The 26406-nt window shown below is 37.5% G+C and overlaps 1 protein-coding gene across 1 annotated transcript; it reads left to right on the plus strand.

Annotated features, from left to right (window-relative positions):
* Positions 1–488: 488 nt before the first annotated feature.
* On the plus strand, positions 489–21760 carry LOC120120993 (chromatin modification-related protein EAF1 B-like). The gene is made up of 23 exons (XM_039140482.1): positions 489–940; positions 2200–2396; positions 2521–2575; positions 2649–2746; positions 2840–4301; positions 4420–4539; positions 4669–4935; positions 6059–6244; positions 6413–6493; positions 6727–6784; positions 6859–7370; positions 7487–7540; positions 15595–15652; positions 15764–15957; positions 16048–16101; positions 16190–16270; positions 16530–16664; positions 16779–16895; positions 17898–17998; positions 18136–18351; positions 18431–18731; positions 19356–21043; positions 21409–21760. Exons 2-22 carry the CDS (start codon positions 2254–2256, stop codon positions 20958–20960), a joined length of 5898 nt encoding a protein of 1965 aa, XP_038996413.1. The 5' UTR covers positions 489–940; positions 2200–2253; the 3' UTR covers positions 20961–21043; positions 21409–21760.
* Positions 21761–26406: the final 4646 nt, after the last annotated feature.

Raw genomic sequence — 26406 nt, forward strand, 5'->3', positions numbered from 1 at the left:
ATTGAATAATAAATTTATACATTACTACAATTATAGTATATTAATGATCAAATAGCGGGACGAAGCATTAGTTCTTAAATAAGATTAGTAATTTAAATTTTGACGTTATAAATATCTTAAATTGAATTGAAATAAGTACTCTCATAATATACATTTATAATATTTAATCTAAATTAATCGGTTAACAAATAAATACTAATAATTATACTTAAAAAATATAACTTTTACTATAATTTCACTAATGAAACAACAAATTCTAATATATAAAAGACAATAATATAGCATGAGCTCGATCAATTTTTATGTTTATGTATTATTTTATATAGTTTATACTTATTTTAAATATTTATTTATAATTTTAAAATGTTCTTATGTACATATGGTGTTATATTTTACTTATTTTTTATATGAAATTGTCAAATCTAACCATCATAAAAGAATTAAGCAAACATTGCATGCAAATATATTAAAGCCCAAACAAAACCCATAATCAATGATCCATAACTACACAGCTCAAAGCCCGTTTGTCTCGTCGTCTTCCTTAGGCAAAATCCAAGCCTACTACTCACTGAGAGGGGTCGCATAGTAACCCCGAAAAGCACCCGAGCCAAACAAAACAGTACAAAAAAAATCGCCATTTTTGAGAGTTAAAACTAAATTTTTTTTTACAGAAAGGACTTTTAATAGAGAGGGACTCGACTACTCGCTTATGGCTAGCATTTGTATCGTATTATATAGTCAATTCATGTCGTCTGGATTGAGGGCAAGACATGGTTAGTTCATGCCGTTTTGATTGAGGGCAAGGCGTTGTGGGAAGGTTCGAAGCTTCAAAACCCTAAGAGATAGATAAACAAAGCTGTTGAAGAGAGTGGGGACGTTTCAGTTACACCTCGGTGCTTTGCCCTAGCTCCCAATTATTCGATCGCATATCCCAATTCAGGTTATTTTCGTACTTAATTTTTGTTTTAGAAACCCTAGAATTTGTGTAATGTTTCAAATTAGGGTTTAATTTCCGTGATTCAACGCATTTAGGGTTTCCATTTGTTCCTCTTGGGGGTTTTCTATACGCATTTCGATTGAATGCTTATGGATTTACGTGGTTGACTGTCATCTTACGTGTTTATTTACACTAATTTGAAGTTAAAGGCTGAGGAAGCTTCTTAATCTCTACGTTTTGTTTAGCTTCTGAATTTTTAGTTCTACTGGTTATTTTCCTGGAATTTGAAGAGAATTTCTGCTCTTAAGCTATTTAGATGCTATCATTTGTTTCTACGTGCATGCATATCTATAATATGAGGAATGTTTATCGGATTGAGTGATAGAATTGTTGATTTCCATAATCCAGGATTGATTTTGGCGTTTGGATTAGTGATGAACTATGCATTTCCTTCATCAAGCTTTTAACTATTTAGAGCATAGTGGCAACCCCTCCTAATGCAAGTTTAATATTGTTTTATTCATTTTTCAATAGATGTAAAGAGGGAGTGAGCTTTAATTTTGAGATGCTTTGGTTATCTTCCGTTGCCGTGTAATTGCTGTGCAGAATTGGGAAATAAGAGGTGAAAGATATGCAATCAACTATTGATAATATACCGTTGTAAAGTGTTGTTTCCCTTTTGGAAATTCATCTCTGAAAATAACAGAAAAAGTATGAATCACCTTTATTTGCCAGAATATCAGTCAGTCCGAGTAATGCTGCTGCTCATTAATCTAGTTAAACGTATTTTACGAGTGCAGTTTGTTCTTTTTTGGGAAAAGTCTTTCTAAAGTGATCCTTCTTATGGTAAAACAATGTATACACTGCTTGCATAGTTCTTCTCTGTTGTATGCCTTTTTTGTTGTTCTTGTTCCATTTCTTGGGGTGGGGGTGGGGCGGTTAACCTTTTTCTTACATGTTGGGTCTGTCCATATTTGAGCTTCTGAAAAACTTATATTTTGATTATATTGAGTTATTTTGATGATATCAGTTTTCACAGTTGTGAATTCATACAAACTTGAATCCTTATTGAATGAACTAGTAGCATGCTATCTTTACTGTGGTCATTAGGGTGTCTCCATTGCAACTTACCGAAGGGGAAAAATAAAATATTTGTTTGTCATGGTTTTGCTGCTTCTTTTATATTCATTATTTGCCTTGGTTTCTATTTACTCTACTTGAAATTCTATATATATATATATACTTTTCTAACGTTTTTGTAGGTAATCACCAATATATTCTTTCTTATATTGATGGGAGGGGCCAGCCTGTAGATAATGCATGGCTGTAATTCAGGATCCGCTCTCTTAGTAAATGCTGAGGTTGATTTCATGGGAGGGGTTGTTGATGGTGGAGTTGGGATTGGTGTCCAAACCTCTCCACGCAGATCATCCATTGAGAAGGCTCAAGCAGAGTTGAGGTGATTATTACTTACCATTTCTGTGTGCTCATAACCTTTTAAATTTTCATAAAAATGCACTTGATTATCATTCGTAAGTACAGGCAACTTATTTTCTTTCATATTTTTCTCTTATTTATATCAGACATGAGTATGATGTTCTTGAGGAAAGAAGAAAGGAACTAGAATTTCTTGAAAAAGTATGTTTTTTATCTTCTCTTGCTTCTTCTAATTTTTTATAGATTAATATTCATCAAAACACATTGCTATCAGGGTGGAAATCCCTTGGATTTCAAATTTGGCAATACAGATTCAGTTAGTGTCCAATCTACTTCCTTCACTGATCGACAAGCACAAGATTTTGTAACTAGGTATATTCTTTTTCTGTTGTCTGTTACAGAACCATAGTTCTGCTTTATATTGGAGTAACTAGCTGATGCTTCCCTTATCCACTATTAATACAGTGAAGCAAAAGGTAGTTTTGCGCCGACTGCCTCACCTCATGGCGATTCTGTAGAGAGTAGTGGTAGACCAGGGGTTCCTGTGATTTGTGAACCCAATAGTGCCGATAATCTATTACTTTTTGATGGAGAAAATGAGTTGCCTGAAGGTGAAAGGAAGTCTATGGATCCTCGTAAGAGGAATACTGTTGTTCCATCAGAGCAATCTTCACAGATGGATGGGACTCAAAACGTTAAGGAGTCGGGAGATTCAACTATTTTTCGCCCATATGCTCGAAGGTACAGGTCCAAAATCAAACGAGATGGAGCTCGATCGGGTTCTACAGATATTATCCAGGGTCGAGTTGGTCATGGTTCTTCTTTACCTACATGTGGAGCATCAAAGGATGCGAAGGCTTTGACATCTGAACCAAATAAACAAAAGGACAATAACGTATCCTCTGTTAATACCACAAAATCTGCAACTTCTGATGTTGATTTGGCTTCAAAGGTGATAACTTCTGATAATCAACTGAATATGGAGTTTGATGGTGAGAAGGCTGCGGAAGAAATGTCTGGCCAGTCAAAGGGTGATCTACGTGAAAGCAAGGTCGATATCATAGCTTCCAAAACATTGATAAATGACCTGCCTAAGGAACCTGCTCAAATGGAAGCTCATACATCTCCAATTGGTTTGGCTTTTCAGGAACCTAATCTTGTTGGAGGGAAGGAGCAGATGGTTTCAGCCAGTATTGAATGTCCACCTGGTGCAGGCACAAGAAAAGCTGAGAATGAAACTAATTCCCATCAGCTAAATGGGTTTGGTAATTGCAAAAGAGATATTAAAAACATAACAAATGAAGGGCAAAATAGCAGTGAGACAATAGGGACAAAGGGCTTGGATTCAGAATCATCTTGCACTAAAAAAAGCTCAAACTTAGGCTTAAACAATGATAATGATGTGTGTATTGATCCAAAAAAAATTTATTCTAATGGAAAGCCCGTGGAACAAACATCAGAAAAGAAAGAGTCACTGGACTTAACTGTTGGTGAATTGGCAAAAGAAAAGAAAGAGATCAAGGCTGTTGATAATGATGCTGTCTTTTGTGATGCTAATACTTCCATGAGTAAGAATCACTTGCTTAATGATTCCACTGTCAATGTGGAGGAAGAAGTAAGATCTGAATTGCAAAATGAGGTAAGTTGTCCTTCCAACGAGGTGATGCAAAGCAGTCATGCTGTATCAGAAGCTGAGAGGAAAGTTAGTACTGTTCAGGGTGATAATTCTAATTCCAACATAGAAAAAAATTGTGCAAGTAGGCCGCAAGGCACAATGGATAATTATATTTGTGAGATTCCTGAGAGGAATTTGTTAGGAATAGTCTCTACTGCTACTGCCGATACTCGAACTAGTTCGGATAATCATGTGAAAGTGGTTGACAAGGCACATGAAGATTCCATTTTGGAAGAGGCACGGATCATAGAGGTTGTTTGTTTATCTTTTTTATTGGTGTCAATGATGTGTGCCCATTACTTTATTAAATTTAGATGTATTTTGCTTTTTCCTTTGAAAAGCTTAAAGGGTTTGGTATAATGGTAAACAGGCTAAGCGTAAAAGGATTGCAGAGCTATCTGTTGGTACCTTACCTTCAGAAAACAGTAAAAAATCTAACTGGGACTTTGTCCTTGAGGAAATGGCATGGTTAGCAAATGATTTTGCTCAGGTATTATTTTATTATTAAATATATATTAAATTCATCTTATGCATCCCTTTTTGTTCTTTATATGAAATTGGGTATGGAACGTAGTCATTGGCCTATAAGCTTCCCTTTTTGTTCTTTATATGCTTATAGGAGCGTCTTTGGAAGATGACTGCTGCAGCTCAAATTTGTAGGCGTGTGGCTTTTAATTCTCGATTGAAATTTGAAGAAAAAAATCAACATTGGAAACTAAAAAAAATAGCTTTAACCCTTGCTAATGCAGTCATGGACTTTTGGCATTCAGCAGAGGTGCTTCTAAATAGTAAGAATGCAAGTCTTGATACAAAAATCTCTGGCAATGACTTGGTGGGATCAAGGTCCACTGAGGTTACTGAGACTACGACTACAGAACTTGATGGGGTACTAGTTATTTGTTTGAGATTTATTGGTATTTGTTTGTAATCTATTTACGTATGTCTTTCTGTGTGGTAACAGTGATGATAATTTTTATGTTTAATTTTCCTATTAAAGTCTCATGTGAGTTGCTTGGATATTCTTCAAATTGATTACAGTGGTTTTTTAACCCTGTGTTTGGATTGACGAAAGATAAGGGAAAGGAAAGTTAAGGAAACTGAGATTGTTTCCCCTGTTTGGATCATTTTTTTTATTTAAGGTAGGGAAAGACATTGGAGTTGAATATCCATTTACATTTACCCCAATTTTGGGTAAAAGCTAGGGAAAGAAAGTTATTTTTTAAGAAGTGGAGTTCTTTTTTTTATCATCTTAATCTTTTACGCAAGTAATTTTATAAGGAGGATATAATTGGAAAAATTCATTATGATCAATCTTTTCCTTTCCTTTCCTTTCCATGGTTTAACCAAACAAAGTTTGTGAAAATTCCTTTACTATTTTTTCCCTTGCTTATTTAAACTATCCAAACAAAATATACGTGTATCGTTTCATTTCCTTAACCTTCCTTTCTTTTCCTGTATATTTTTTCTCCAAACTTGATGTTAATGATGATTTTATGTTGGTTATCAGCTTATGCATTCTGTTCTCCAATACATGGTATCTTTTGCTTGGTCTGGGGAAGAATGACTTATGTTAGAAATGTAAAGAGAGACTTTTGAGAACTTGGCTACTTGTATCAATTGTTGTCTTTTTTTTTAATCGTAACATTTTTTGGATCTTAATGCTAATTTCTATTATTATGCTCTCCCTGTTTTTTTAAGTGTGTGTTGGTTTATTGGGCTTGGTTGGATTATTTGATGATTGAGTTTTTAGGCGCTGCATGAGAAGTTGATGTTCAACTGAAAAAGCATTATGGCCTTTGAATTCCAGAACTATATTCTAGAATATCCACATAAATATTTGGAATTGAGTCATAGTTCTAGAACTGTTTAGGATCTTTGTCCTTGCTTTCAGTTCTTTCTCTTGTGAAAACAGTCCAGTACTCCCCTTATATTCATCTTCTAGTTCGTATTAGACCTTGAAATATTTTCTGCCTTATCTTATTGTGAAAGTGAAACATGATATGGAGCAGGATGCAAAGGAGGGCCAGCAGCACACTGAAAAGAACAATGAATTTGCTATCCGGGGTTATGGTCTTAGATATTTGAAATATAATAGCTCCTCAGTTCCATCACTTCTAGCTGAAGCACCAGCAACTCCTGATAGGGTATCTGATTTGGCTATTATGGACATTTCTTGGGATGAATACCTAACAGAAGTATGGCCTAAATATTTTGTATCTTTTGAGTTTTATTTGTTCATTATTCTTGGCTTTTGCATAATATTTGTGTAACCCTGCATGCTCAGTTCTGGACTCCTTTTCTTGTGGTAATATTTTCTTTATGTTTACATTCTTTGCTCAATTTTGTATGCACTTTATTGTCAGGAAAGCCTTTTCTTTGGAGTTCAGTCTGGAGCTATGGAAACCTACCGAAGATCTATTGAATCTTATTTGGTACATACTGAGGTAAAATGTTTCTTTTAACGAGTTTATACATGCTTCTGCTATATTTATTGAGGGAGGGTCAGATTCTGAAGGGCATGGTTCTCAACTGATATAATTTATTTTAAAATACTTCGGTCATGATTATCATGAACTTTATATATAGTTCCATTTCTATTTTTAAACTACCTGGCTGCCGCTGTTGGAACTTTTCTTCTCGATCTTTCTTATGATTGAAGGGTTTTTCCTCCCTCCAGAAAACTAGGAGTGCTGTACAAGAGGGGATTGAAATGTCTGCTTATGATGCTGGAGCAGGTAATCTTGACTTTTTTTTTGAGGTTCTTAACAATCAAATAGTCTTATGTTCCTAACAATTTCATTGAATTCAGAGTTTGGATATGACGACTTTGTTTATGATGAGGATGGAGAAACAAGTACATATTATTTGCCTGGAACCTTTGAGGGGAGACGATCATCAAAATTAAACCAGAATAAGCTAAAGAACTTAATGAAATCATATCCTGCGAGGCATTATAAAATGGCTGCTGATTTACCATATGGAAACTGTGCTCAATCGTCCATGGTGATGGGAAAAAGGCCAGGCAATAATCTAAATGGGGGTCCAATTCCGACAAAACGAGTGCGCACTGGCTCCAGGGAGAGGGTTTTAAGTCCCTTTAGCAGTGCAGCTGCTGCTGGGGATTTACAGGTTCCGACCCAAAATGATGCTTCTAGTGGAGATACTAATTCTTTCCAGGGCGATCAGAGTACAGTGCATGGAGGATTACGGACCCAAAACAGAGTGGAGGTTGAATCTATTGGAGACTTTGAAAGGCAGCTACCATATGATTGTGCAGGAACACCAAGAAAACCTAAAAAGAAGAAAAAGGCCAAGAATCTCGTATGTAGGAATTCTTCTGTTTTAACTGATACTGGGATCTCCCCCAGGAATGGTATGGATAGTCTCTTTATTTATTTACATGGTTTCTAAAGGTGCCTGGATTATGTTTCTGGTAGGGTTCTGCATACAATCAGGGTTGGCAGCTGGAATCTCCTGTTCACAATGAGCAGGTATTTTTTTAACCATTATTGTTCCAAACTGTTTATTTTGATAGAAATAATTTTCCCTTTTTTTTTGCTTCATAGTTTTCTCTGTTTTAATGAATTAGTATATTTCTTTTATATTTAAGATTTTAATTCTTTTATTATGCCTGCATGAATAATTATCATTTATAGATTCTTGTGTGTGTTACTTCAAAAGTGTATTTTTACCCAGCTTGAGATTCAATTTTGAAAGGTATTGCCTGTTTTTATTGGTTGCCAAATTCAGTCATATTTATACCGTTCTCTTGATTGAGGAGAATTTTCCTTCTTTTTTTTTTGATAAGAAGAAGGCTTCGTTAAAAACCCCCTTCATAACCGTTAAGCTACAAGGTATCTTAACGGACATTGGAAGGAGGAAAAGAGTGCCCACATTTTATTAATAGAAACATAGAGTACAACCTAGGTAGGGACCCCCTAGATTACAACCATTCTCAAAGACCAAAAACAAGTTTTCAACAAAAGGATACTGCACAGGAGAGAGAATGCAGAAAGTTAGAGAGAGAGAGAATGAGTTTTTGAAAAGCAAGTTCTCTGTTAACAAGATTAGAGAGGTCCATGGAGGAGTTTTATGGTCAGCTTTTGTTGACAATCTAAGTAAGCAAGTGCATCGTAGTGATTTATGGAATCATTTTAGTGTTTATGGGAAAGTTCTTCAGGTGTTCATTCCTCTTATTAATAACAGACCGAAGTATAAGGTTAGTACGTTTGCTTTTGTCCACTTCGCTTGTAAGGAGGATTTGTATAATGCAGTGGAAAATATGAATAATATCCTGTTTGATGGAAGGAGAATCTCAGTGTCTGTAGCTAAGTATAAAAAAGTCTTTCCGTTGAGGAGACAGGTAGATGAGAAGGTAGAGGGTTCATCTAGTGGGGCTTCAATGAGGAAAAATGTGGGAAGGGTGCTGTCTAATACTGAAAGGGCTAGGAAGATGGAGTTGATGAATAGGTTTTATGATGGTAGGACCTTTAAGGATACGGTTGTTGGGGTGAACAAGGTTCCAGAGGTTGTCAAGAAGGGCAATTTTTTACCTGTGGAGGAGAGGAGAAAACCTATGGATGTTTTTATTCCGGTGGATGATAGGGTCTGGTTGAGATCGTCTCTGACCGGGATTTGCAATGCAATATTTGAAGTAGATTTTGTGCAGAAAGCGTTAAGAAATGAGGGATTCGATGTTAAGGTCGTTAGATGGGGCTTTGCAAAAAATGCTTGCATGGTTGTTTTCCAGTCGGCGGAGGAAAAGAGGAGGGTGACGGAAGGAAACTGGGAAGCTTTATCTTTCTGGTTTGAGACTTTGGAACCTGTTTTGGATGAGGGTGGCATTCCCCTACCTTTTTGTATGGTTTCCATTATTGGAGTTCCATTAAATTGTTGGTCCGTTCCTTTCTTTACTAGTTTTGCATCTAGGTGGGGGGAGTTAGTGAAGATCAAAGATGAAACTGCCCAAAGAGTGGACTGCAGGGTGGCGCAACTGCTGCTTAGGGTCGTCAGTCCTTTTGACATCCCTGAGCATATGAGTGTGAATACTAATGGGAGGAAATTACTGATCAAAATTAAGGTGGATTGTAGTGATGAATTTTTTCCTGAGTTGTCAGGATTGGTGGAAGAGGATGTGCCAGAGGTTCCAGGGGAGGGGAGCTCCTCTAAGTGCAGTCAAGAGGATGTTCAGGTGCAGAATGATTGGCACGTGGGTTGTCAGGACCAATCAGGAGCTCATTCTAGGCTTTTGGAATGGGCCCAAGGCTCCCATCATGACAATGTCTCGGGAAATGAAAAAGGTTTCAATTGGTGTTCAAATTCAATAATTAATTATTCAGTGGACAAGTGTAGAGGTGTGGAAGATGCAGAAGTTGTCTCCACCCAGCATGGAAAGTCGGAAGGCTTTATTGGAGGAATAGAAGGTGGAAAGAGTTTGGGGGGTGTTTCTTTTGAGCATGATAAAGTTGACTGGGAGAATGGGCTTCGGATAGGTACATCAAGTCCAGTGTTGAGTGGTCTGGACCTAGATATTGGTCAAAAATTCTGTTCTGCTGCAGATAATATTAATGATCCAGCTGGGAATGAAGATGGTATGGGGTCTGTTAAAGTGGTTAAGGTGGTAAGTTCATCAGGTGGTTCACAGCCTCGGTCTGTAAGTTCTGTGAAGTCCGGCCCGGTTCGTAGGAAGTTAGTTAGGAGTTTCAAGAGGTTTTACTGCAGGTCTAAGAGAAGAAAGTTGTGGATTAAAGACGTGCAGGCTTGTAAGAAGGGTTATCGAGGGGAGTCCAGTAAGGAGTTAAGTAGGGCTGCAAGTTCTAAGGGTGGTAATTCTGAAATTCCAGTAGTTGGTTTGTCAGAAAGGGACAATGATGGCCCAAGGATGAGGAGTCTTAATAGGAGATTTAGAAGATCACTCTTTAGGGAAGCTGTGGAACATGCCAGTGTGTCCACATTATCCTCATCAGCTTTTCCTGTGCTGTTGGACGGAGTTGTTGCTACATGGGAAATCAGTAAGATTATGGGTGTTTCCTTCAAGGAAGGTAAGGATGCTTTTTTACAAAAGATTATGGACTTGGAAAAAGGCTCGAGTGCGATCAGCTGAGGTCGGGGGCAATTCATAGGATTTTTTGGGTTTGTCATATAAGTTTAGAATGCAAAGGCTTATTATTTTGTCGTGGAACGTTAGGGGGTTGGGTAAAAAAGAAAAGCAGAGAGCTGTTCAGAAATTAGTTTCTGAGAAAAAAACATCTTTTCTTTTTCTTCAAGAAACAAAACTTGAGAATTTACCATTCGCTTTTTTAAGGAGTGGACTGAATAAGTTGCAAGGTTTTGTTGTGTCTCCAGTAGAAGGTTCTTCAGGAGGTATTTTTAGTTGTTGGGATGAGACTGCTTTTGTGTCAGAAGAGCATCATATTCATAAGAGGTTTTTAGCAGTGTTTGGGAAATTTAAGTTCAACCAACTTAAATGTGGGTTTATAAACGTCTATGGTCCTTCTGTGGAAGAAGAGAAGGCAAGTTTTTTTGAAGAACTGGGACTGTTCATTAATGGTTCCAATGTCCCTTTGTGTGTGGGAGGAGATTTCAATGGCTACTTAACAGAAGATGAGAAGGATGGTATGGCTCAAAATAGGAACTCGATGGAAATTTTTAGGCTCTTTATTCAGCAATCAGGACTTATTGATTTGCCTTTAATAGGGGGGAAATTTACATGGAGCAGCAATCGGGATGTTCCAACTGTTGTTAAACTGGATAGGTTCCTGGTTAATGTCAGTTTCTCAGAAGAATTTTGCTGTATCAACCAATTTTTACTGCCAAAGTCCATCTCGGATCATAATGCTATTGTTCTTGAGAGTGGGGATGATTATTGGGGGAAGAGGCCTTTCAGATTGTTCAATTATTTATTGTCTGAGGATGGTTTTGAAGAGAAGGTTGTTGAGTCTATTAAGGAGTTTAAGGAGGAGAATAAAAAAGCTGGAATTTTGAGCATTCTAAGGAATACAAAGTCAGCCATTAAGAGCTGGTCTGGGGATAAGAAACAGTTTCCACGGTTGGATATTGCTGCTCTGGAAGATAAAATTCAACAGTTTGAATTAAGTTTGCATCAAAATCAGAGTGCCAATTTAGATGTCAATGCGGCAGAGTTGAGGAAAATGAGAAATGAACTGTGGAGACTTTATAGAGTTGAGGAGCAAATTTGGTTTCAAAATTCAAGAGAAAAGTGGGTGAAAGATGGAGACCGGAACTCTAAATTTTTTCACACAAGTGCTTCCATTAGGAGGAGGATGAATTCTATGAATGCACTTCACGTTGAGGGTAAAATTATCAAAGATCCGGTTATTATTAAGTCTACTGTCAGAGAACATTTTTTTAAAGCTTTTAATCATCGTTCTACCTTGGAAGTGGAGGATATTAATTTGAATTTTTCAAGAATTTCTCTGGAGCAGAGTCTGTTGCTAGAGAAGGAGTTTTCGGAAGAAGAGATTTGGGATACCATAAACTCGTGTGATAGTAACAAAGCTCCTATTTCAGACCTATTTCTCTTGTAGGAGGGATGTACAAGATTCTTTCCAAGTGTTTGTCGAGAAGATTGAGAAGTTGCATCAAGGATATTATCAGTGACTCACAATTTGCTTTTATTCCGGGTCGACAAATTTTGGATTGTTCTTTTATTGCTAATGAAGGTATCGACTTATGGAGGAAGAAAGGTTTGAAGGCTTGTGTCTTTAAGGTGGATTTTAAGAAGGCCTATGATACGGTAGATTGGCACATTCTCTTTAAAGTTTTGGATAAAATGGGCTTTGGATCAAAATGGTGTAGCTGGATTCGGATGTGTGTCTCTACTGCTTCGATGTCAGTGCTGGTTAATGGTGTTCCTACGGATGAATTTTCGTTGTCTAGAGGTCTTAGACAGGGATGTTCCCTCTCCCCATTGCTGTTCAATCTTGTTGGCGAATTGCTTAATCTTCTGATTATCCAAGCAGTCTAGTCAGGCCTGTTTTGCGGCCTGACAATTGGCAAAGACGAGAATGTTGTAAATTTGTCTCATCTGCAATTTGCAAATGATCACATCATCTTCTGCAATGCATCGAAGACTCAGATTCTTAATGTTAAGAGGGTTCTTCAAGTTTTTGAAGTTATGTCAGGCCTTAAATTGAATCTCACTAAGAGTAAATTATTTGGGATTAATGTTTCTGAGGAATTGGTTACTCAGTGGGCTAATGCTATAGGTTGTTTAGTAGGTCATTTCCTGTCGGAATATTTGGGGCTTCCTCTTGGTGCTAAGCGAAATTCTCAGCAGATGTGGGATCCGATAGTGCAGAAGTTTTACAACAAATTAACAGGCTGGAAGGCTAAGACTCTGTCTATGGCAGGCAGATTGGTTTTATTAAAGGCAGTTTTGTGTTCTTTACCAACCTACTATATGTCCTTGTTCAAGATTCCTGTTTCGGTATATGATAAACTCAATGCTATCATGGCTAGATTTTTATGGGGAGGAGGGGTTGAGGTCAAAAAAATTCATTGGGTTAATTGGTCAACAGTTTGCTCTGATAAACGGGTGGGTGGTCTTGGTGTTGTGGATCTTAATTATATGAATAGAGCTCTACTTGGGAAATGGAGTTGGAGGTTTGCTAATGACTGCGATTTAGTGTGGAAAAAGGTAATCTGCAGTAAATATAATTTGGATTCTAGTTCTTTGTCGATCAATGAAAAACTACCTACTAATGCTTCTTGGATCTGGAAATCGATGGTCAATAACCATTTCAATGAGGATCACTTTGGAACCAAGTTTCGAAGTTTGTTTAATATTAAGGTGGGGAATGGTGGGAGTATCAGATTTTGGTTTGATCGTTGGGCGCTTAATTCCCCTCTTAAAGTGGTTTTCCAAAGACTGTTTGCTCTTTCGATAAACAAAAATGGGAAGCTTAATGAGTTTGGGGAGTTTCGGTCTTCAGGTTGGGTTTGGCATATTCAATTGAGAAGGAATTTAAGTGAATGGGAATTGGATCAGTTTGCTGATTTAATGGCTGTAATCCATAACTTCACTCTTTATAATGAGATGTCAGATGGTATGGTTTGGAGAGGGAATGGGGAAGGAATTTTTTCTGTTAATTCGTGTTTGAAGTCTTATTGTCCTGTTTTGACAGCAGATCCTTTTTGGATGAAGCACATTTGGAGGGGTTTGGTGCCTCCTAGAGTGGAGATCTTCATGTGGCAGGTGGTGTATCAAAGGTTGCCAGTTAAACTTGAATTACAGAAGAGAGGAGTTTCAGCAATTGTTGATGTTGCTTGTCCATTATGTAAGAAGGTGGATGAATCCTCTTCTCATTTATTTTTAACTTGCTCGGTCGCGTGGTCTGTTTGGAATAATTTTTTGAGATTTTGGGGAGTTTGTTCAGTGTTACAAGCTGATGCTAAAAGTTTCTTGTTAGCTTGGGGAGATTTGGTGCCTAATTCTATAATCTGGACTTTCATTCCGGGAGTGGTGTTTTGGACAATCTGGAAATGTAGGAATGCGATTGTGTTTGATAAGGGGAGTTTAGATCAGATTGATCTGTTCTTTATGGCAAGATGTAGGCTGGCTGCATGGTTCTTAGCTGTCTATAAGGAGACGTCTATTCTAAAGGACTGTCTTATTTGTGATCCTTCGCTTGGGGATTGTTGCGCTAATTCTAGATCTTCAATCATTAAAATTAAGGCCTGGACTCGGCCTCCAAAGGGCTATATTAAATTGAATGTGGATGCAGTTGTTACTGTAGATTGGAGGAAAAGTGGAGTTGGGGGAATTCTAAGAATGGAGAATGGCTCGGTGGTGGGTTCTTTTCAAGAGGCTTCTGGTCTGGGTCCTCCTATTTTGATAGAGCTTATGGCAATTAAGAAGGGCTTGATTTTCTTTGCTTCAATCCAGCGGCGTTTTGAGGATCGCTTGATTGTTGAATCCGATAGTAAAGTTGCGGTGGACTGGATCAAGAACTATGATAGATGTCCCAATGTATATGTAGACCTTGTGTACGAAATTATTACTAAGTTAAGAGGTTTGGGAGGCATCATTCGATGGGTTGCTAGGTCAGCTAATGTTGAGGTTGATGCCTTAGCAAAGGCTGGTATTGGCTAGCTGTTTAGCCTTTTGGTTATGTTTGGGTTTGTTATTTTTTTACTATAGGTTCGTGTGTATAGGGAGTCTATGATTGTTCCCCAAGTATTATGTAATTTATGTGTTTTAATGAATTATAAGGCACTCTTTTCCTCCTTCCGCTGATTAAGGAGCACTTTATGATCCATTAATCATGAAGGGGGTTTTTAACGAGGCCTGTCATTCCTATCAAAAAAAAAAAAGACCAGAAACAACAAAAACACAGCGAACATTACCCAATACCCGCCTTAGCTAAACCATCAGCTACCCAATTAATACTTCTCTTCACAAACCTTAACAACACATTAGAATCCAGCACACCCTTAGCTAATTCCTTAACCAGAATGCTAAACACAGCAGGACAATCTTCAGTGTTTTTAATCCGATTCACAGCAACCAAAGAACCACTCTCCAAAATGAGACGCCCCTTATCTTTCCACTTCAAATCTAAAAACACCTTCAACCCTGCTTTAATTGCTTTGAGTTCAGTCAGGACCGGCGGACCAAGTCCAGACGCAACTGAGAAAGACCCCATCTGCTTGCCTTCGGCATCCCTAACCGATACCACTGCACCTCCAATCACAATCCACTGCCCCATCCACATTAACTTTAAACCACCCTGAAGGGGGTGGACACCAACCTGTCAATGGAGGATTTCTCTTCAACGCACCCTTGTGCATAACGGCCAACGTTAGGTCACGTACAAGAAAATCAAGTGCAACTGGAAACTCATACTTCTTCGCCAAGAACCAAGTAGCCACCCTATATCTAACCAGAAAAAACAGATAGGTTAGATCGAAACTTACTTTTTCAAAAACCATTTGATTCCTACATTTCCAAACGGACCACATTACAGCTCCCGGAATAAATTTCCAAATCTCAGAATTCGGAATTAAATCAGCCCAAACAAATATGAATTCGTTGGGACTATTGGGCAAGGCTGAACATACGTTCCGCATCCTCAAGAACCGCACCCACACACCCCAAACTAATCTGCAAGAGAAGAATAAATGACAAACCAACTCCACTTCCGAACCACACAACGGGCACAGAGGATCATCAATTCCGCTAACACCCCGCCTAATTAAGGCAGACTTAACTGCCATCTTCTGGTGAAAAATCTGCTATAGAAAAGCTTCAACTTTAGGAGGAGCAAACCCAGCCCAAACAAACTTCGACCATAGCAAATCCGGAACCGAAGAACTTGTAGCTTTAAGGTTTTATTATTTTCAACATTCCATCAGACTACGTTTGATCTTGCTTTCCATGATAGTTATGAGGGTGCCATAACTCATTAGTCCTTTTATGCAGCCTTGAACTTGATCTGCAAGTTCTGTTTGTGTTTGCCAAAATTTTGTTCTATGTGCACTTTTCGAATTAATGATTGCATGTCTAATGCTGCTATTCTTTCAGAGAGATTATTCCAAAAAGAGACCAGAGAGTCATCAGCTTGATTCTAATGGAACCAGTGGTAAAGCTCTGTTTTTGTCGTATGTGATTAAATGGTTTGTTACTTGGTTGGGTATATCTATCTGGTGTTATGCTTTTTGTCCTTCACATTTTCAGTTGCCTTTTTTCTTAGGTTTACATGGACAATATAATGCCAAGAAGCTGAAGATAATGAAGCAACAGCCTGATAGTGCTTATGACATCATCCCTCCCAATGGATCCATCCCTTCACCAGTAGGGTCCCAGATGAGTAATATGTCCAACCCAAGCAAAATCATTAGATTAATTCATGGCAGTGACAGGGGTAGAAAAGCCAAAACACCCAAGGTAGTTTTCTGTTACCCGTTTCTCGATAATCTGGGTGATCATGTGCTTCATGATTATCTTAGCTTTGGTGTGATTTGAAACTTCTTCCAGATGTCTACTGGTCAGCCTGCTCCTGGTAGTCCATGGTCAATATTTGAAGATCAGGTTAACTCTTGTTTTCTTTTCTTAAAATTATGCTTCGATTTATGTTATCATTACAACGAGGCCTTGAGATGTTTCTGGATGTGTTCAGGCACTTGTTGTCCTTGTACATGACATGGGTTCAAATTGGCAGCTTGTAAGTGATGCCATCAACGGTACCCTTCAATTTAAGGTTAGTGCTTGAGCGAAAGGCCTATACAAACATATGCTGTTATCTAGTGCTTCCTTCTAATGTGTGTGAGATAATATAAATTGCAACCAATGATGTGTCTAGCTTTAATGTGCTACTTGTTCTTTCGTTTGTTTATAATTTATTTTTATATATACAGCAGCCTTTCTAGTTCTATTTTTTTTCTTTTGGCCCTCACCTTGCTCCACCGTTCTACTTTTCAGCATGGGAAATAATCTTTTGAACTTCTCAATGTTTGCAGTGCATATTTCGCAAGCCTAAAGAATGTAAGGAACGTCATAAGATTTTAATGGGTAGGAGTGGAGATGGAGCTGACAGTGCAGATGATTCAGGGTCCTCGCAGCCATATCCATCAACCTTGCCTGGCATTCCGAAGGTACCCTTGCTTCCTGAATGGTTGTAGATTCTCATTTTTACCGTTTGATTAATGACATTCAATGGAGCTAATTTTATCTTGTATCATCGGCTGCTACTGCTGTATTTCATGCAGGGAAGTGCCAGACAGTTGTTTCAACGTTTGCAAGGGCCGATGGAAGAGGATACTCTGAAATCTCATTTTGAGAAAGTTATACTTATTAGTAAGAAACAGCACTATCGACCGAGTCAGGTACATATGTGAAATTTATAGTACATATTTTCTCTAGAGATTCTGGCATGTTAAGGAACAAATCAATCTGATTTAATCGACTAGGTATTTTTGGCCAAATTTGATCAACTAGTTGCAGGTAGCCTTTTTGGTACCTTCACTAATTTCAATTCTTTTTCTTTTTATATTATTTTGAACATTGATTTAAATTATGGCTGGGCATTTTAAGGATGTCCGTGCACTGTTAATTTAATCTCTAAAGGTACACAGGACTTGTTAAATCTACTAGATTCATCTTACCCTTGTGTTTTTGAAACATATGCAACTATGCTTCAAGGACATAGGCAAGCTGGCATGCACCATTTAGGATTCTATTTGTTTTACGATCAATATCACTGTGCTATCTTCCTTCTCTTTAAATAAAGAAATATATGGATGATGTTTCACATCTTGTAATTGTGGATGCTGGTGCTGAGGTTGAAATGAAAATTCTGAACTTCCAGTAAACTATTTGTAAAGTGAAAATAAATGATAATGTCAAAGCAGCAGACCAGTACTATTATCCTCTACATGCAATTTCTTAAAAGGATTTCGGTAATGCTTCTTGGATAAGCTGGAAAAGAAATAAAAGAAGTGTTCTGTTGGTTGAAGGTGGCCTTTCTCTGCTTCCACTTATAGAATAGAGGCTTGCTCTGAATCCATAGTATCCTTTGCATTGTTTCTACTTTTCATCGGAGGTATTCATGTTGTTCCCCACTCTATTATGCAATTTTATTTGACATTAGACTGTTCTCTTGGAGAATTATTAAATTAAATTGATCCGAAATGTATTCCATTTTCAGAAAATCTTCACCTTTTGTTTCACAATTTTGTTAGCATTCAGTGGTGTGGCATAAAGTCTGAAATTGTACAAAACCTACAGTCTTAATAGTTGAAAGCATCCTAAATCCTAATTTGTTTACTTCACCTTGATTCTTCAATTTTCCCTGACTTGGGCTTTTCAATCTTCTTTCTATGATTAAGCATGATAATCAGGATCCGAAGCAGATAGTTCCAGTCCATAATTCTCATGTTATTGCACTTTCACAAGTCTTCCCAAATAACTTAAATGGAGGGATTTTAATGTAAGATTTACTGTTTTAGTTAATGTTTTAGCTTGTTATTTTATTCATGTTCATTAATTTTTTGTTGTGCTTGTTATTATGTTACTTTTATTGCAATGCGCTGAATTTTTATTTTTGTGTTCATCATCTTGATAAAGGCCTCTAGATCTATGTGATGCCACTGCATCAAGCCAAGATGTTCTACCCTTTGAATATCAGGGTTCTCATATAAGTGGTTTAGTTGTGTTGAGTCAAGGAGATGTTGGATCAATGCTTCCTGCCTCTGGAGGAAATTCCTCCCTGCAGGGATCTTCTGGCATGGTTGTTGGAAGTAATTTATCATCACCATCTTCCCCACTTAATGCAGCTGTGAGGTATAAAGCATATGTGCAGCTTGCATGCATTCTCCATGTTTACATACTTTCATACTAATTTTGGGCTATTTGCTCTTAGGGATGGTAGATATGGTGTTCCTAGAACACCTTTGCCTGCTGATGAGCAGCACAGAATCCAACAATATAATCAAATGTTATCCGGAACGAATATTCAGCAGTCCAAATTGTCTCCCGCCGGGACTGTTTCTGGATCAGATCATGGTGTTCGTATGCTACCTGCTTCAAATGGTATGGGCATGATGTCTGGAATAAATAGAAGCATGTCAATGTCAAGGCCAGGCTTCCAAGGAATTGCTGGGCCAGGTTCTGGCCAAACCAACTCAATGTTGAGACGACATGACACCGCGCACATGGTGCGAGTAAGTTATTTACTTTCTAGAGAGCAATATGATTAAATCTATGCCTCAGCATACTTGTGTGGCTTGTGCTTCTTTTCTATATATAATCAACATCAATATTTCCTCAGAATGTGGGGATTTTGAGGATTGCTTGCTGTTAAAAACCTCATCAAATTAAAATTTCGACGACTTTAAACCTAAAGTTTTATTTTATCACAGTTCTCTTGTTTATGATCAGGAAGAGAATGAATTATGGGTATCTAAATTATCTAAATAAACACTTTCTTTAGGTTTAACGACATGCTGAAATTCAGGAATTAGTATAGGCTTGATTGCAGGCTTCAATCTCTTCAGGTTGGATGTAACAACTTGCTGATATTAATGAAATTAACAGGGTGGATAATAGGTGTTTGTTCACCTCAATGGCATCAAATTGGGTAGTATTCTGGCTTTACTGATAAACAATACCCATGCTGCAATTAATTGTTGATATGAACAAACCTTTCTCTTGTATGATTTTGTTTTATATTATTATCTTCTCTTAAGCTTTGAAGTATTCCTCTTGAGTATAGAAATGCAATTGATTTTGCATTTATGTGCTTGTCTTAAAATTAAGATGACTTTTTTTCTTTTCTTTTTTAATAGCCTGGCCACAATCCAGAGCATCAAAGGCAATTAATTGTACCTGAGCTCCATATGCAGGCCCAAGGGAACAGCCAGGGAATTCCTGCTTTCAATGGGTTGACTTCTTCTTACCCTAATCATCCTCAACAGCAGCAAATGCCTCCACAGCAGCCCCATGCACAGAGTAAACCTCATCATGCAACTGGGTCACAGCAGCAAGTATATGCCATGCGCTTAGCTAAAGAAAGGCAAATGCAGCCACAGCAACGGTTTGTTGCATCTAGCACTTTGATGCCACACGTTCAGCCTCAGACACAACTTCCCGTCTCTTTTCAGAATAGTTCCCATATTCAATCTCAAGCATCACCCCCCTTGACATCAACTTCACCAATGACTCCTATCTCAATGCAGAACCTACAGAAACACCACTTGTCCCCTCGCGGGATAGGTAGGAACCTCCAACTTGGTTCTAGTGGGTTGAACAATCAGATAGGCAAGCAACAGCAGCAGCAGCCTCTACAGCAACAGTTTCAACAGTCTAGCAGGCACCATCCTCAGCAACGCCAACAAATGCAGTCTCAGCAGCAACCTAAACCTTTGAAGGGAGTGGGAAGAGGGCTGATGCATCAGAAACTTTCTGCTGATCTTGTTCATCTTAATAGTGTTGGCATTACCCCAGGCAACGAAGGTGCCGAGAAAGGAGAGCATACGATGCAATTAACACAAGGTCATGGCTTGTATTCTGGGCCTGGTGTGAGCCCTGTCCAACCATCTAAACCTCTAGTTTCTTCTCAACCTTTGACCCATTCCCGGCCACAGCAAAAGCTAATGTCTGGGGCAGCAGCACCTTCTACAAAGCAAGTCCAGCAGGTGGCTACAGATTCTAATAATATTTCCCAAGGCCAGGTGTCCCCAGTACCTTCTGGTCATACACTATCATCTGTGAATCAATCTGTGCCGCTAGCAGCTATGGGTTCACGCCAGCAACATTTGCAGCTACAGTCACAGCTGAACCAAAAGCAGGCTAATCAAAACCAACCAAGTGTTCAAAAGATGCTTCAACAGAAACAAGTGAATTCTGATTTGGCCAGCAAATCTCAAGCTGAGCCAGTTCAAGCTGATCAACATCCCAGGAAGAATGCTTCACAGATGGGTGCAACCAAAACCATGGCGATGCATCAGGATGATACTGATTTAGTTAATAACATGATACCTGTTGTTTCTCAGTGGAAATCACTTGAACCAGTGTATGATCCTGGTAGGCTAAATGTGGCCTCTGAGGTGGGATCCGCAGGTAGCACTCCTCTTACAACTTCTCCTAGTAGAGATCCGGGACCTCTTGTCAGACAAGGGCTAGGGCAGATACAATTATCAGGTGGCTTACCCCCTCATGGGAGTAATGCTGGAGCACAGTGGTCGCAACAGCCACAGATGCAACAATCTCCCACACCACCACCTGCTCGACAACATTACCAGCCACAAGGGCAATTACAACAAGATCAACGTAATTCTCCCCCACAACAGTTGCCATTGCAGCAGCAGCCAGAAGCACAACAGCAAAGTCTGCATCTGCAATCAGTACAGGGCAGCTTGTATCACAGGCCTTCTAATTCTAAGTTAGAATGAAGTAATATAGTTGATGGAGCAGTTCTGACAGCGATGGGTCCTGCTAGGGTTGGGTTTGCATGCCCTTGTAACAGCACTGTAAGGTAATAACAATCTATATATATATATATATATATTTAGGCAGGTGCGATACAGTGTTACTATATTTTCGACTTCCATAATAGGCAAAACTAAAATATGCAGAATTATCCTACTGTTGTGATATCAATGATGATAATTGATAAATTATCATAAGTTTATTTCTCTCTCCCTCCCGTTTATTGTGGAGGCCTCATTTTTATGATGGCTACTTTCTACAGCTAGCTAGCTGTGGGTGCTTGGCCATGTAACTAATTAAATTGTGTAAATGTGCCTTTTTTCCAGTTTCTTTTCTTTATTTCTTTGGTAACTAAATTTTCTTGAACTTGGATGGAGAGTGGACACTAATTGAGCTGTGGGTTTTGTGCAGATGAAGCCGGTTAATCCATAGGGCATAGCGATGTGGAAATAGGTCATTGCTATTTGCAGGTTAGAAATTCATTGATAAAAGGACTTTCTATTTTTGTTTCTACTTTTTTTTTTGGGTTTTGGGGGATAATGTATATGGCTGTGTTAGACTATAGAGAGGACGGAGACAGATATAGAGGCATTTGTACATAGGTCACATCCCATTTTCTTGGTGCTTTCTTCCTCTTTTTCCATGGTCTCCATAGAAGGGGTCTTATTTCTTTTTGCCCCACTAGATTAGTTCATGTATCCTTATCCTTTCAGATCAATGTTAGTAGCAATCATTTTTATGGGCAAAAGCCTTTGGAAATTTTATCAATATATGAGGTTTCTGGACACATTAGTTGGTGACATTAGAATGATCGAAATTTGAATCCAGTAACTCTTAAAAGGTGAAATTCAATGGGTCTGGGGTTTGAATCCCAGTATCTGTGTTTTCCCCTATCCCTACAGCCTCCTGTAAACCATTCCATTTCCATTTCCTTTTGGTTGTAATAAATACTAATTACAAGCCCTGGTGTTTATCTTAAATGGATTAATTTTGTTTGAGGTAAAACTCTGGTCCTGACCTGTCTGAAGGTTTAAGATCCGTAATTTTGGTGCCATCTGAAATGCACTCCGGATCTTATTATGATCTTTGATTTGATTTGTTTTGAATTTGAAACAAACCAATCGTCTAGCAAAACTCTATTGCATCTCATTCTAGTTGGCCCTTGCAATTCTTATCTAGTTTGGTTTTGTTGTGTGTAACTGAGGCGAACAATCAAGTGCATTGGACTTTGGGGTGGTATTTTAGTTGTGCTCTACTTTCTGCTCTACGTATTTGTCCTATAAATTATAATGCAAAGTTATGGCCAGTGTGTCACTTATACACAAACCCATCCTCTTACATTTAATGTAAAATTTAGTTATACGGGTTTTCATAATTTTTTATACGATTTATATGTTTATTTTACTGTCATGTTTTATGTTTATATTCATGCAAGTAATGTCATAAAATTTTCAATAAATAGAACAATGGTTATTTGTGAGGCAAAAATGGTTTCAATTGTTAGATGTATGCATGGTATAGAAGAGATCTTAGATGGGATTGTATCAAAAGCAGAGGGACAGGTTGATTTCAACTTGTGGAATTTAGCTCAGAATGTATGGTAATGTCACCTTCTGTTTTTTTAATGAACAATTCTTTCCGATTTTATTGTTTTCTTAATCTAATTCTTTTAAATTAGACCCGTTCATGATATGGGTGATTGGTTTAGTCTGGTTTGAATATAATTAAAATATATTTAAATTTAAATTTAATTATAAAAATATATGAAATCACATTATATTACTTTTTAAATTTAAAATACAAAATTTGGGTGAAGCGTACAGAGTCTGAACTTGATTTTTTTATTATTAAATAATGTCCTATATTTCAAATAAAATAAACAATGTAAATATATCCTCTTTTATGTTTTTGTACATTTAGTTGTTTGATTTCCTTAGAACAATTTGTTAATATTGATGTTTATTTTATACTTTTTTCTTATTCAGACTAAAGATATATTAGGTAGAAGTATTATAACAGTTTATGTATTATATTTTAAATTTTATTTTTGGTTTTCCTACCGGAAAAATGAATAAATTAATTTGTGTATATTTAAAGAAGAATAGAATTATTCGTCCATTAAAATTTTCATCTATTTTTCTATTAATTACTAATATTTAGGGATGGCAACGGGTCAGGTTCGGGCCGGGTATTGGTCCCCGTTCCCGTTTAAAAAACTCATACCCGTCTCCGTTTAAAAAACGTGGGGATTTAAACGGGGATCTCCATCGGGTAATCGAGGAAAATCGCGGAGAAACGGGTATCTCCGTTTAGCACAAACGGTTATTTAAATGGGTATCGGGCCGGGTATATATATTTAAATTAAATATATATATATTATATTTTAATTTAAATTAAATTAAATTAAATTTATTAATATTATATATATATATATAAAATAATTATTTTTAATATTTATCGGGCCGAGTATCGGGTTGGGTATCGGGTCGGATAATCGCGGTGGGGATCACTAAACCCGTCCCCGTCCCCGTTTAACATAAAGAGTTTTTCCCTATCCCTGTCCCCGTTTAGCATAAACGGTTTTTCCCCATCCTCGTTTAATTCGATTTTCGGTTTTTCCCGTCGGGTTCAGATTTTTTTGCCATCCCTACTAACATTACAATTATAAAATTTGATGTTTACTTTTATCTAAGAGATTTAAATTTCATTTTATTCATCAACTGATAAGTGATATTTTATTAGATTTTTAATCGTGTGAATAAGAATTTTATTCAATTCACACATTTGTAAATAAGAATTTTATTGAGAAATTTATGATTTTCTGTACATAATCCCAAGACATTATAGTTTGTGTGGCAACAACCCAAACAATTAAAAAGATACAATAATTCCACAATTTTATAAAATACATTTATTTTTTGAAATTTCAGGAAAAAATTAAACAACATAAAGGTTAAAACAAAACTTGGCTAAGATTAACATTAAAAATATAAATATTGCATTCTATATTTTCAAAATTTTCATGAGCACTTTAAGCATTATTTACATAAGTTAAAGTAAAAATATAATACTGTAATTTCAAAATAAAAAAAAAACAAATACCAAAAACCTAAGATTTGGAGGTCAAAACTTGGAGTTTTGTTTTGTTTGTTCAGCAGATCTCTGCTCTTCTTCTTCTTCCCGAAACAAGTAGAAAAATCAAGGGGGAAAATGGGTGGAGAAGGAAAGGTCTATACTTTGGCAAACGTTAGTCAACACAACAATGCTAAAGACTGCTGGCTTGTCATCGGGGGCAAGGTACATCCTTCTGTTTTCGATAGATTTCCTTTGATCTCTAGTTTAGCCTCCACTCAATCTGAGCTTACTTTTTTTTTCCTGGTTAAAAAATGGTTTCTTTTGCTTGCATATTCAAAAGTTTGATACTTTAATTTAATTCTGAAGTTACAAGATTTGAATGTTAATGGGTTTGGGTTAGATAATAAAATTTGGATCTCTCCAAAAGGCTGACTTATCTGTAGAAGCTTATTATATTTCATTGTCTATCTTTCCTATATGAATAATATAAACGATTACTCAGATTCAATATCACATTCTTGAAATTCTTTAAATGTTCTTAGTGGTAAAAGAGAAAATTGTTCTCTTTAGAGGATCTGTGTTCGAATAATTATGTTTGCAATGTGTGTACGTTACCAAATGAACTACAAAAAATTCTGGATATATACTATCCTTTAATCACTTCAATACAGCTTGTGGTTTGAACCACTGATGTGCCATGTTGCTGCCATTAGATTTTGTTTCACCCTTAAATTCACTATTTTTTTTATGAGTTATGCATGATGGACGATGTACACTGTGCTCTTTTGGTAGTTGGAAATGATTTTAATAAAGAGAGATCAACCATTTTCTGTTTATTTTCCCTCTATTTTCAGGGTACATGTTGGTCTGATATATACTTCTTATTCCGTTTCACGGCCGAGTTTCTGAATTGTGTGCGGTAGTTCTGACGGTTGCAGACTTGCAATAATCAGTGCCAATCTTGTAGCAACGTGAAGCACTTTCAGCTCAGCTTTTGAGTTGGAACCATGTTCTATGTTCCATTCCAATTTTTGATCCCTTTACTTCCCATTTTCTTATGTTCGAACAGGTTACGATTACGAGTTGTCTGAGATAAGGTGATCGGACATGTCGATCCCGGAAAATGGTTTCTTGGCTAGTCCTTGTGTAACAACCCGATTTTTTTTACAAAAATAATATTTAATTGAAATTGGAGGTTAATTGTAAAAATTGGCAAAAATTGGGGACTAAATTGAAAGATTTTAAAATTTAGAGCTTGTGGTAGAGTTAAAGAAAATTCAGGGACTAAACCCTGAATTTACCCAATAAAATTAGGTGAATTTTGGTTATATATGATATATGCGTGGGTGGTCCATCCCAAATTTCCTTTCCCCTACGTCCGTTTTCGACTCAGATTCAGACGTCGTCCGAATTCCGATCGTCGTTTTGAAACCACCGTTGTGTTCATCATCGAGCGAGGAACAAACCCTTCAATTTAATTGAAATGAAACGCTGCCAAACGTCGAAAATTTACAGTCAAAGTCTTGACGTTTTTATTAGCTCTATTATTGGGAAAATCTTAAATTCACCGCCGATCTTTGCTCCGTTTACGACACCTCCTGCACCATCGTGTTCCTTGTGTCGTTTCGAGTCCGCCGATGTCAACCTTGTTCGCCGTCGACGGCGGGGCGTGAGGAGGTGGAGCAGTCAAAGATTTAGCGGAGTTGAAATCGAGCTTTTCGCCTTTCAAAAATTTGAACCGATCGTTGTAAGTATCTCGAAATCGCTCAAAATAATTTTTATAAATTTTTCCGGGATTTTTAGGGCCTCCTCACGCGCCACACGCGTCGCCGCAGGGAGAGTGGACGCTGCTGGAAACCGGTTTGACCGGTTTTTAACCGGTCTGACCGGTCTGACCCGACCCGACCGACCCGATCGTTGACCCGACCCGACCGTTGACCGTTAACTTCTTTTGACCAAAACTTAAAATGGCTTTGACCGAGCATTAAACGACCGTTAATCTTTTCTGAGTATACCTATCCTGATAGTTTTCGACGTGCCGAATCCGTTTCCGCAGCCCGTTTTGTCAAATTCAAACCCTAAGGCCTCCAAATCGACGGTCAAAGTGGTTGACTTTGACTTTGACCAAGAATTTGAATTTTCGGAAAGTCATACTTTATGTTTTTCGACGTCCTGATTCCGATTCCACAATCCGTTTGGCCAAATTCAGACTCGAAATACCCCAAATTGACAGTCAAACCCGAAAAATGCTTATATATTTAAGAAGTTTAGCTTTGAACAATTAAATAGGATTTGGGACTGATAAATTATTATTGTTTGAAGGTACAAGAGACT

Source organism: Hibiscus syriacus, unplaced genomic scaffold (genome assembly GCF_006381635.1).
Source record: "Hibiscus syriacus cultivar Baekdansim isolate YM2019G1 unplaced genomic scaffold, ASM638163v2 tig00110356_pilon, whole genome shotgun sequence".
NCBI lineage: Eukaryota > Viridiplantae > Streptophyta > Magnoliopsida > Malvales > Malvaceae > Hibiscus > Hibiscus syriacus.